Source organism: Rhinoraja longicauda, chromosome 14 (assembly GCF_053455715.1).
Source record: "Rhinoraja longicauda isolate Sanriku21f chromosome 14, sRhiLon1.1, whole genome shotgun sequence".
Taxonomy (NCBI): Eukaryota; Metazoa; Chordata; class Chondrichthyes; order Rajiformes; family Arhynchobatidae; genus Rhinoraja; species Rhinoraja longicauda.
Genome location: NC_135966.1, coordinates 22,942,807 through 22,955,368, shown reverse-complemented (window position 1 = coordinate 22,955,368; position 12,562 = coordinate 22,942,807). Strand labels below are relative to the sequence as shown.

Sequence of the window (12,562 nt, the reverse complement as noted above, 5' to 3'; positions counted from 1 at the left end):
CGATCCATGTATGGCATACAAAACGCTTTTTACTGTACCTTCGTACATGACACAATGATAAACCTAAAACCTAGGAATGCAAAGAGCACCAAGTGGTTCTAAAGGAAAACAATATCCAGACCAGACCTTCTGAATCCAATAATTATTGGGTCTAAATCTACTGCTGCTGAGGCTGTATATCACGTCAAGAAAGCAATCATTAAAGCACAAAGCTAATGGCATATATATTTTTAACCTCAAGTGTTTTGCTCTATATTTTTCCATTTAGTTTTCTATAAATAACCACTTACTCAGACATCTCCTCCAATCAATCGAGGAATTCCATGCATAAAACATGAATTTACATATATTTCAATTGATTTTCCCATGCACAGATGCATTAACTGCATTAATTTTGAAGGAATATTGTGAGCTCAGATGCACTTTGAATTGCTATCTTATTTATGTAGCAGGAGGATTTAATGACTGTGCCTAGCATCCCTGTGGCAAATAATGTTACCTGACACTTGAAAATTGTCTCTGTGTGTATTGTACATAATCTACACTTTTAAAAATAGAATCTTTTTAAGGAAACATTCTCCATGAAATATTAGATGCACAGTATTGCATAGTTATTATTTGGAGGACTTTTAGAGATTCTAGTTTCTTGTTACATCATTTGTCAAATTAGTATTTTGATTTGAACATTTCTTCATTAATATTCATTTCCATAAGTTGGTGATAGAGATGATAGGCTGTTTGTTTATTCTACTCTGGGACACTGGTCCGATGCCCAATGCCAAATTGCATCGTCATTTTCTTCTCCGCTTTTTAGATTGTGGTCCTACTCAATAAATCCCAAACTTTACTCAGTATTTGCAGCTTAGACGGGTTTAAATAATAGGCAATTTAAATTTGTTGGAGAATAGTTACTCTATAATTTGTGTTTAGTTTAGTTTAGTTTAGTTTAGTTTAGTCTAGAGATACAATGCGGAAACAGGCCTTTCGGTCCGCCGAATCCATGCAGACCAGCGATCCCCACATACTAGCACTATCCTACACATACTAGGAATAATTTTCAATTTTTTACCGTCAATTAGCCTACAAATCTGTACACCTGAAATCTGAAACCGGAACAACTGGAGAAAACCAGTGCAGGTCAAGGAGAGAACGTACAAACTCCATGCAGACAGCACTCATAGTCAGGATCGCACCCTGGTCTCTGATGCTGACGCTGTATGGCAGTAACTCTACCGTTGCACCACCATGCTGCCGTATTCTGCCAGGTATCATCTCCTGGTTCTAATTAGGTATTCGTTTTAATGCTGGAATACTCACCAAGCATTTGGACTTCTTGTGTAATTCCATAGATGTCGATCAGCGCCCAGAGTGGTCCTGAAACATTAATGCCACACTGGAAAAGAACAGGCTCTTCATCATTCACAGCATAAAACACTCGTCCGTGTCTGTCCACCCAGAAGGCAAGGACGTTGTCTTTCAGAGCAAACCTTTCCGGTAACGCCTTGGCCCAATAACCAGGTCTGGTTACCAAGTCAGGACATGCATACTTTGGGATGTCTGCGGAGCTCATCAGAGAGGGATCATGACTTGTAAAACCAAACCGCAAAGCACCACTCCATCCATGAAGGACCACTGATAATCGCAACCTCACTTTCTCATAAAGGTGGACTGGTCGGTGGCTGAAGGTTACACCATTGCAGAAACTATTCTTCCGGGACGCTTTTCTGAAATGCGAGTCCAGACGAACATTTTTTCCTTTGGCCTGTGAGTGAAACCTTGGAGGCTCGGTAATGTTTGGATGTGCCCTCCGTTCATGACTGCTAGGTGGAAGTGTGTAATACTGCCGAGCAGATCCTGAGCGGGCATGGTGCGATGCATCTGTGAAATAAAATAGTAATTGGCATTATAAAGGGCAGCTGAACTTACATCAATATAATTAACTACATTGTTTCAAGCAGGAATACTGATACCCAATAATGACCTAGAAAATGTATTATTAAAACTGATTAATCATAAGTGAAGCTATTTGATACCAGTGATTGATTATTATCAAAGGAAATCGGGTTGGTTTATAGGGTTGGTTCCTTATTCTTTGTTAATTTTTCATGTGCAATCTCAGCCAGAAATGGTATAGAATAATTCATGTCAATGAAGCCTCAGCTGTGTGCCACAGCCTCCTTGTAAGAAATGTGACCAAGCCTAAAGACCATGGCACTGTAATTTTTTATTAAAAACATGAAGCCTTTGTTGGTAATACTACTTGATAAATTTTGCCAACAGGGGCAGCGGGCTTCTAGGAAATCCCCTAATCTCACCCTTACCGCCTTTAATTTAACAATCAAAGTCATTGGATAGAACTAGGAATAACCATGTCTTCAGTCAAAGTTCTCACAGTTTGCTTTTCTTTCAGATTCAACAGACTTCTCTAACTGTTGTGGACAGGTTAACAAGATAAACAAATCAAACTTACACTTAGGACCCAAAGTGCTGGAGTAACTCAGCAGGTCAAGCAATAGCTCTGAAAAACATGGAGAGGTGGTTTCGGGTCAGGACCCTTCTTCAAACTGCTTCATATTCATAAGATCATAAGTTTATAAGTTCTAGGAGCAGAATTAGGTCATTCGGCCTAAGTCTCAAGTCTACTCCATCATTTAATCATGGCTCATCTATCTTTCCCTCTCAACCCCATTGTCCTGCCTCACCCCATAATGTATTCATTTTGACCCAAAACATCATCTATCCATGATATTGAGAGATGCTGCTTGACCTGCAGAGTTACTTCAGCACTTTGTGTCTTTTGTGAATCAACCAGAATCTGCAGTTCCTTGTTTCTGCAAGCTTACACTTAGAATTGCCAAGCCACATCAGTTGCTTGAAGAGTTAACTGCATATTGGTCATTGGACCTGCCTGATCTGGACTTGACCCACACCAAGTGTTTACCCCTTGCTTAATCTTCACAGCAGAAACAACTTTTTGAGCCCCACGAGATCAGTTGTGCTGGAGGTCTCCTCCACATGGCATTCCATGAGGCAGGGCAGGGATATGGACCAAGCCTCAGGCAGCAGAAGCTGACACTCGTGACATTTTGTTGCAAAAAAAAGCAATTTCACTGCTTTTAAAGCCGGCTTTGACATTCCAAGGCATTTAAAAACAGCTGAAATGGATTTAAATAATAACAAAATAAATAAAAATAAATAAAACTGCTACAAATGAATTAAAAGGATAGAGTGTAATAGGGAAAAAATAAACACAAAGTTAAACTTTTTTTTTTAAGGGGCTGTCATTTTCACATAGAGCTGAGGGTTTGTAACTGGTTCATCAGTCAGACACCCAAGAGATGGCAGATGTACCACAGCCTCAGAAAGAAAGGATGTAGCTTTAGAATGGAGATGAGGAAGAATTTCTTCAGACAGAGGGAGGTGAATCTGTGGAATTAATTGCCACAAATAATGGTGGAGGCCAAGTCATTGAGTATTTTTAAAGTGGAGAATGATAAGTTCTTGATTAGTAAGGGCATCAAAGGTTAGGGTGAAAAGGCAGAAGAATGGGATTGAGAAGGAAAAATAGATCAGCCATGAACGATAGGCGGAGCAGATTCGATGGCTCGAATGGCATGATTCGATTCCTATGTCTTATGATCTTCTGATGGGAACAGCTGCCACAGCTGCCATGTCTTAGCTTAACCCGGCTCATCAAAACAAATTAGATCTCACATCTCCTACGCAAGATGGTAAAAGATATATACAATATTCGGTTAAAAGTTGTACTGACAATTTATTGTTTAATATCCATACAATTTCATTACTGTACATCAAGCCTACTTTGGAAAACTGTATGTAGCAGATAGATTTGAAAACATTGCATAATTAAGGAATTCATCGATGAGGTTGGGAATGTTTCTTGGCTACATTGTTCAAACCTGGTGCAATCTCAGATTCAGATTCATCTATTGTCATCTACACTTAAGGTGTAATGAAAATCTTTGTTCAAATTAAGCCGCACATACTCTAATGATAAATAAACAATAAATATAACTATGAGTGCAAAACAGCAAAATAGTGCAAGATTGCAGTGCAACTCCAAGTAGAACAGAACAATACAGAAGTACGATAAAGCAGAAGAACTGAATGGGGTAGAGGTAACAATAAGGGTATGTGGTCGCATGACAGAGAAGCGGGTGTAAATGAGGTGATTGGTTTAGGAGTCTGATAGCGGATAGTTTGGACGTCTGGTGTTTCAGGAATCTGTATCTTCTCAAAGAAGGCATAAGGAAGAAAGGGAATGGCCAGTGTGACAGGCAGCCATGACAATAATTCCAGTCTTCCTAATTTAATGCGCTGTGAAGATGGACTGGATGGAAGGACGTGACGAGTCTTTGATAGACTATGTTCATCACTTTGTGTCTATGATGGCCCAATGTTCATAGCAAGAGGATTTGAGTATAGGAGCAGGGAGGTTCTGCTGCAGTTGTACAGGGCCTTGGTGAGACCGCACCTGGAGTATTGTGTACAGTTTTGGTCTCCTAATCTGAGGAAAGACATTCTAGCCTTAGAGGTAGTACAGAGAAGGTTCACCAGATTGATCCCTGGGATGGCAGGACTTTCATATGAAGAAAGACTGGATAGACTAGGCTTGTACTCGCTGGAATTTAGAAGACTGAGGGGGGATCTTATTGAAACATATAAAATTCTTAAGAGGTTGGAGAGGCTAGATGCGGGAAGTTTGTTCCCGATGTTGGGGAAGTCCAGAACCAGGAGTCACAGCTTAAGGATAAGGGGGAAGTCTTTTAGGACCGAGATGAGAAAACATTTCTTCACACAGAGAGTGGTGAGTCTGTGGAATTCTCTGCCACAGAAGGTAGTTGATGCCAGTTCATTGGCTATATTTACGAGGGAGTTAGATGTGGCCCTTGTGGCTAAAGGGATCAGGGGGTATGGAGAGAAGGCAGGTACAGGTTACTGAGCTGGATGATCAGCCATGATCATATTGAATGGCGGTGCAGGCTCGAAGGGCCGAATGGCCTACTCCTGCACCTATTTTCTATGTTTCTATGTTTCACCACACTCTGCAGCTTCTGATGGCCAGGAGCAGACCAGCTGCCATATCAGACGGAGATGCATCCCAACAGTTATTTCTATAGCACATGCCAAATCTTATCACACGCCCAAGAAAGTAAATATGCTGATGTGCTTTCTTGATCTCTGCACCAGATTAGGTTGATGGTGATACAGATGCCTAAGAACTTGAAGCTGTTGATCAGATTGAGAAATACATTTTGTCATACCATATCAACACACTTTCCTGACTTATTATGTGCTTAGTAAGACTGCATTCTGCAGTAGCTCCAAAATAGATAAAACACCGGATGTAAGAATCTTTCCAAAATTGGCAAGTCATTACTTTAACATTGCTGACTGGCCATTATGCTTCTAACTGTATTGAATACTTTGATGGTGTGCTTTTAGTCCTTTTATTGGCTATTATTGTCAATAAGAATTATTTACACGTAACATTTCCATGTTAATAACGCTTAAACAAAGAAAATAGATAATCGGAGGGATAGATTCCAATACCATTGAGTTGTTAAGGAATTGCTGGCTGGGTGAATTTGAATCGATTACATTAGCAAATAGATTACTGGAAAAGCAAAGTCAAGCTTTAAACATGGAAATTATTGCTCTGGAGGTGGAAGGCTGTGAACATAAACTAGAAAGTTGACCCTGCAAAAAGCAGAATAAATGGGTTTTTAAAATCCCACTTGCCAAGAAACTGGACCACATAATCCCCAGCGACATCAGGATTGGCAGAAATGGAAACTGACGTTTCAGGGAAAGGTCCAGACCCGAAACATCACTTATCCATGTTTTCCAGAGATGCTGCCTGACCTGCTGAGTTACTCCAGCACTTTGCTTTTTTTTTGTTGTAAACCAGCATTTGCAGTTCAATTCAGTCTATGTCAGTTTATAGCAGCAACCAGCTGAGTCAGGACTCATTCATGTTCATCCATGGACACAAGGTCCAGCAAATGCTGGTTCACAAAAATGGACACAAAGTGCTGGAGTAACACAGCGGGTCAGGCAGCATCGCTGGAGACATGAATAGGCGACATTTCGGGTTGAACACAGGAGTCACCTGTCCATGTTCTCTAGAGATGCTGCCTGGTCCGTTGAGTTACTCCAACACTTTGTGTCTTACTTACGTTATGCTGACGCTGACTTCACACACTCCCCAGTGTGTGGTTAACACGCATGATACAAAACCAAGTGTGAACAAATTAAAGTGACAGAAGAAAGCCCGTTGTGCAAACAGAAAGCGAATTGATTCTACCGCACAGTAAATCTTTGGTGAATCCGCTTTTCAAAAGTAAAATTCATCTCGTGTACACATTCCTCTGACCTGAAGAATCAGAACTCATGTCTTGGTCACCCCACCCCCACCCCCACCCCCACCCCCACCCCCACCCCCACCCCCACCCCACCACAACTTTAAACACCTCATCTCTGGCATAGAGAAGGTTGTGGAACATCTGGAGTGCTCTTTTGCTAGTGTGGTCAGCAATGTTCAGGTTAGGAGCAAATTGTTGGCAAAAGTTAGTGACAGAACACCTGAATATCTAGTCTGGCATCTTTCCAAGGGTCCACATGGATACAGCTTCCATTGCCTTTTCTGATCTTTAATTCTCACCGTTGCCTCCTGCAACTCCTCTCCCCACCTACATTATTATCTGCTATTTAAATAAGGCCACCTTAGGACCTGGATATAAATTGTGTTAAAGAAATAACAGTGTAAATCTTTATGGAAAAAAGTGATTAAAAGGCACAAAATCATTAGAAATAATTCTGTTCGCTTCTTCTACCATATAAGAACACAAGAAGAACACAGGCGAATAGGGGCAGAAGTAGATCATCAGGCCTCTCATCTGCCCACTATTCAACATGATCATGGCTGTTCTACGCTGGCCTCAGATCTTCTTCAATGTTATAGGGACCAATTATGCTTTCATATACTGCAAATAGTGAGGATGTTCATCTTTTCTATACTCATTTCGACATGTCGTTAGTTTATATTTAAACCTCAGATGGCATTGTACCCTGTTAATAACATAATTTTAATATTAAGAATTCAAAGAAAAATATTTATTTTATAGTGTTGGCCATGGTACATTAAAGAAGCTAAGTGTTTTCAAAAACATTTTACACTTTTATCATAGGAAACAATTATCAGATTAGTGTTGACCCTTAGGTCAAAGGCCAATGTTGTGTTGTGTTGTGTTGTCAGGACAACAGCCTGACGTAAACGGCTAGGCTTTTGTTATGACACCATGGCACAAGTTTCGCGGTCACTTTTCTCTACTGTCTAATTTTTGTTGATCGGCCGACAACAATGGTATAATTGGAGAACTAAAAGATGAGTTGGCATTGTACTTGGCGATGCATGCAGTCATGGGCATACAAAGAGCACAACAAATAACTGAGCACACAACCCTAAGGGGCACCAGTGTTGAGGATCAGGGTGGAGTAAATATTATGACCAATTTTAACCGACTAAGGTCTGCCGGTCAAGAAATAGACATTAGACAATAGACAATAGACAATAGACAATAGTCAAATTCAGAAGCAAGTTTCAGATGGAAATGGAAGGTGAAGAAGTTTAAGGATGAACTTACTGGTATTATAGTGTTGAAGGCTGGAATATGTAGGAAAATAACTGCAGATGCTGGTACAAATCGAAGGTATCACAAAATGCTGGAATAACTCAGCATGTCAGGCAGCATCTCAGGAGAGAAGGAATGGCTGACGTTTCGGGTCGAGACCCTTCTTCAGACTGATGTCAGGGGGGCGGGGCAAAGGAAGGATATAGGTGGAGACAGGAAGATAGAGGGAGAACTGGGAAGGGGGAGGGGAAGAGAGGGACAGAGGAGCTATCTAAAGTTGGAGAAGTCAATGTTCATACCGCTGGGCTGCAGTCAATGAATAGCACCCTGACATAGGTGTTCTTGTTTTGTGAAGGTGATTCAGAGATGAATGCAGTGCAAGGGAAATACCATCGACCGCAGATCTATTTTTCCTGTATGCAAATTGCAGCGAGCTAGGTTATCCAGAGGACTGGTGCTAATGAGGGCCAGTACTAATCTTTCAATGCATTTCATTAGAGCGACTGGACAGTAGTCATTGAGAATGGTTTTCTTGGACACTGGATGGAGGTTTCCTTGAAGCAGATATGGAGAGTAAACTGTAGAAGTGAAAGGTTTGTGATGTTGGTGAAGACTGTGGGATTGATGCACAATTTCAGAACTCATCCAGCTATTCCATCCTGGCTGACTGCTCTCCAAGAGTTTACCTGAAAGTAGATCTGACTTCTGCTACAAGATGTATGGAACAAAGCCAGCGGGCATTGGGGGGGTTGCATGTTATAAAATACATACATTTATCAATCATTAAATTGAACTGTATGTACGTAAATGAAAATAGCAATATTGAATAAGAAACAGGAACAATAGCAGTGGAGAACCTATCTGAACAGGAATTTAAAATAATACCAGGAGCCCCACCCCATAACAAGCAAGGCTTCCACAGGTATGGATTAGCAACACCTACCTGCTCCTTACTGACTACTCTCTCTAGACCCATGACTGTATAGCCAGACAGAGGTCCAACCTCACCTCTACATTCGCCGAGGCTACCACCACTATTGGACAAATAATGGTCCAATAACCGATGAGTCAGCCTACAGGAGGGACATTGACTCACTGATTGTGTGGTACCAGAACAACAATCTTCCTCTAAAATATTAGCAAGACCAAGAAGCTGATTGTTGACTTCAGCATGAGAATGCCGAGAGACCAAGCACATGGCTTCATGGGTGGGATGATGGTGGAGAGAGTCAACAACTTCAAGTTCTTGGGCATGCACATCTCTGATGATTTGTCCTGGGCTAGAACGTTAATGCAAGCACAGAGAAAGCTCATCAACACCTCTACTTCCTTAGATGTTTGAGGAGATTCAGCATGTCGTACACTGAAAAGCACACTGACTGGTTGCATCGTGGCCTGATTTGGAAATTTGAATACACATGAATGAAGGAGGCTGCAGAAACTGGTGGGCATTGCCCGTCCATCACGGGTATTGACATCCACTCCGTCAAAGGGATTTACAGGAAGAGCTGCCTCAAGAAGACAGCTGATATCATCAAAATCTCACAGCATCCTGGTCACGCTCCCTTCTTGCTGCTACCATTAGGAAGGTACAGGAGCCTGAGAACTCAAGGTTTAAGAACATATCCATCATATCAACCATCAGGTTCCTGAACTACCCTACCTCAACCACCTCAACGCTACTGGACCATTACAGAGTCTGCACTACCATGGTTGCTCCACATACGGTACTTCAGTTTTTACAATATCGTGGTCTAGTTTGCTTGAAATAACTGATAATTTATAGTGTATTATTGTTGCTGCTGTTGTCTTTGCACATCTAATGTCTGTGAAACTGAATCATGTAAGAGTTTCATTGTTCCAGTTCATTTCTGATGCATATAATAACTAAGCTCTCTTGACTCTTGATTCTCTGCGGGACACTAGTTTATTGCAGCTGACAACTCACATCTGTTTGGAATAGGGAGATGCTGACGACAGTGCTTCTTTCACGATTAGTGAAGACCATGACTTAATTTTTTTTTGAGGCTCTACATCAAAGAAACTTAAACCAGAACATAACTTTTCTCATAAATCTGCCTTGTTCATGTTATTTCACTGAAATATGTTCCTTGAAAGTTAAAATGGACAAAATCAGCATTGACAATTTCAGTGGAAAAAATACTAATACGTTAGTTTATTTTTATTCCTAGAACAAGCTTGGCAACAATTTGGCTTGCAAATCTGCCATCATTACCTTGTTTTTCTATTTGTGACTCCAGACCCACAACATTGTGATTGGTTCTTAACTGGGTTTGTGGGAGGTGATGAGTGGAACATTCATCGTATTGGAGGAAGTGACATCCAAACAATTATATGCAGAAAATGTCCCTTCTTCACACCATTCGCCATTGTGTTAGGTGGCAGCAATACTGCTAAATGGGAGAGAACGGATTTGGTAGCCCAAATCACGAGGTGATGTGGACTGCCATCAGCAGCAGAAATGTACAATTCGACTATCCATGATCTCATAGCACCCCCCTCCAACAGACACATTGTTTATATATTACTGAAGGTCTTTCATGGGATTGCAGTGAACCAAGGTTGGGAAGGCGTAGATGACTCTGTTGCACAGGAGGGGGAAAAAAAGAGTTGTAGGCTGCAGTGATAGGCAGTTTAATTGTAAGTGGAACGGTGTTTCTGCAGCTGTAGGATAGTGTGCTAGCTCCCTGGAGATGGGATCAAAGATATCATGGAACGGATGCACAGCATCCTGGAATGGAAGGGTGAACACGTCAGTCGGTGGCAATGGTTTGGATTGGTACCAGCGGCATAGACTGAAAGGGAAAAGGCCCTGCAAGATGAACTTAAAGAGTAAGGAGATAATTGAGAAAGTCAATCCTCAAAGGCAGTAACAACAGATTATTTCCAGTGCTACTTGTTAGAGAGGATTGGGGGTTGAGCACAGGGCTAACAACCCCGCCTCGTAAAACGAATATGTTACAGAAACAACAGCTGAAGGAATCAACACTACTGGGCGTGACGGACTTCCAGGGCTATCGACAGACGCTAGGATGAATGTCAAGGATTCAAACCAGATGCGTGAAAGGGAGAAACAACTGTGTTGATGTGAATATGGGGAATAACAATGGGGTTAGACCTGGCTAAAGTGGAGACGGTTGATAGATTCGCATAAAAAAACAGGAAGAGAGAAATGGCACACATTTGTGGAGGCAATTCATGACACCCCACAAAAGTAAAGAAAAGTTCTAAGGAAGTAATGAAACTGCCATGGCCAACCAAGTAGGTTAAGGAAGGTATTAAGATAAAAGAGAAAGTATATAGGGGCACAAAAGTTAGAAGTAGATCGTGAGACTGGGGTAAATTCAGAATCCAAAAAAGATTGACAAAAAGATAGTAAAGAAAGAGAAAATAGTCCATGAGGGTAAACTAGTGAGAAGTAAAAGAGCAGACAATTCACTTTTTTTAAGTACATAGAAAAGAAGAAAATGATCTGTGTGATCATTGTCCATTCAAGAATGAGACCGGGGAAATGTTCAGGGAAACCAGGAAATGACAGAAGAGACAAATATATATTTTGCATCAGTTCTAATGGTAGAAGATGCTATGAACTTCACAGTGAGGGAGGAATTTTAAACTATCACCATTTGAGAGTTGGTATTAGGCAAACCAACAAGGTTAATGACTGAAGGTAGACACAAAATGCTGGAACTCAGCGGGTCAGGCAGCATCTCGGGAGAGAAGGAATGGGTGACGGTTCGGGTAGAGACCCTTCTTCAGACTGATCCGCTCATTTTGCCGACATTTTGATTTTCATCAGACATTTTGCCGCTCCACTGCGAAATCTCCTCAAGGTACATCAACTTTGAAGAAGTTCTCCTCCTCTCTCTGACGGGAGTTCAGCAACATCCTCTCTCTGCTCCACCTCTGTGATTCGTCCTTCCCTCCGAAAACAGCATTTTGTGCCTACCTTCGATTTACACCAGCATCTGCAGTTTTTTTCCTATAGGTTAATGACTGAGCTCCCCGTTGGATTGCAACCTTGTCGTGGTCGGGGAGCTTGTGTGTCTCAGTGACCCCTAGAGCTATGCCAGCGGGAGACTCGTCTCCTGCTAGGGTGTCCCATGCTGGACAGGTTGAAGGGTAGAGACGAGACGAAGAACGATCCACTGGTCCTCCAGGTTGGGGGTTGAGCACAGGGCTAACAACCCTGCCTCGTAAAACGAATATGTTACAAAAACAACAGCTGAAGGAATCAACACTACTGGGCGTGACGGACTTCCAGGGCTATCGACAGACGCTAGGATGAATCTCAATGGTGAAAGCCGAAAGGAAGAGAACCAGACAGCATCCCAAGAATAGCCCTGCACATGGCGCATGGCGTCAAACTGTAGAGGAGGAAATGAAAACTATGGAATTGGCCTGAGGTAGTGTCCAGAAACTAGCCCAGAAGTGGAGGCATAATGGGCAGTAAGTAAGTAATGACTGAGACTGTTCCGATGGGTTTCTCCTGGATAATCCTGGTTATTTTATGAAGAAAGGATTGTTAGGTTGGGACTCTAGTCGCTGAAGTATAGAAGAATGAGAGATCTTATTGAAAAGCATTTGATGCTTAGTAGGGTAAATGTTCAGAGTATATTTGTTCTTATGGGAGAGTCCAGTGTGAGAGGGTATGATCAGAATAAGGTAGTGCCCATTTAAGACCAAGATGAAGAATTTCTCTGAGAGGTTTGTAAGTCCTTCGAACATCTTTCCATAGCTATAGGGCAAAGTCTTTGAATATATTTACGGCAGACATGGATTTCTAATTAGTAAAGATATCAAGGCTTTGGGAATGGGCAGAAAATTGGATTGAGGGATGGAAGATTAGCCGTGTCCTGATAGAATGGAAGAACAGGCATGAATGA

At 41.6% G+C, this 12,562-nt stretch overlaps 1 protein-coding gene across 1 annotated transcript in view; it reads right to left on the bottom strand.

Annotated features, from left to right (window-relative positions):
• Positions 1 to 12,562, bottom strand: part of neurl1b (neuralized E3 ubiquitin protein ligase 1B) — a 67,784-nt gene that overhangs the window by 24,577 nt on the left and 30,645 nt on the right. The window contains exon 2 of the mRNA XM_078411575.1: positions 1,318 to 1,878. Coding sequence (XP_078267701.1) covers positions 1,318 to 1,878 — 561 coding nt within the window. The remainder of the gene's footprint in view (positions 1 to 1,317; positions 1,879 to 12,562) is intronic.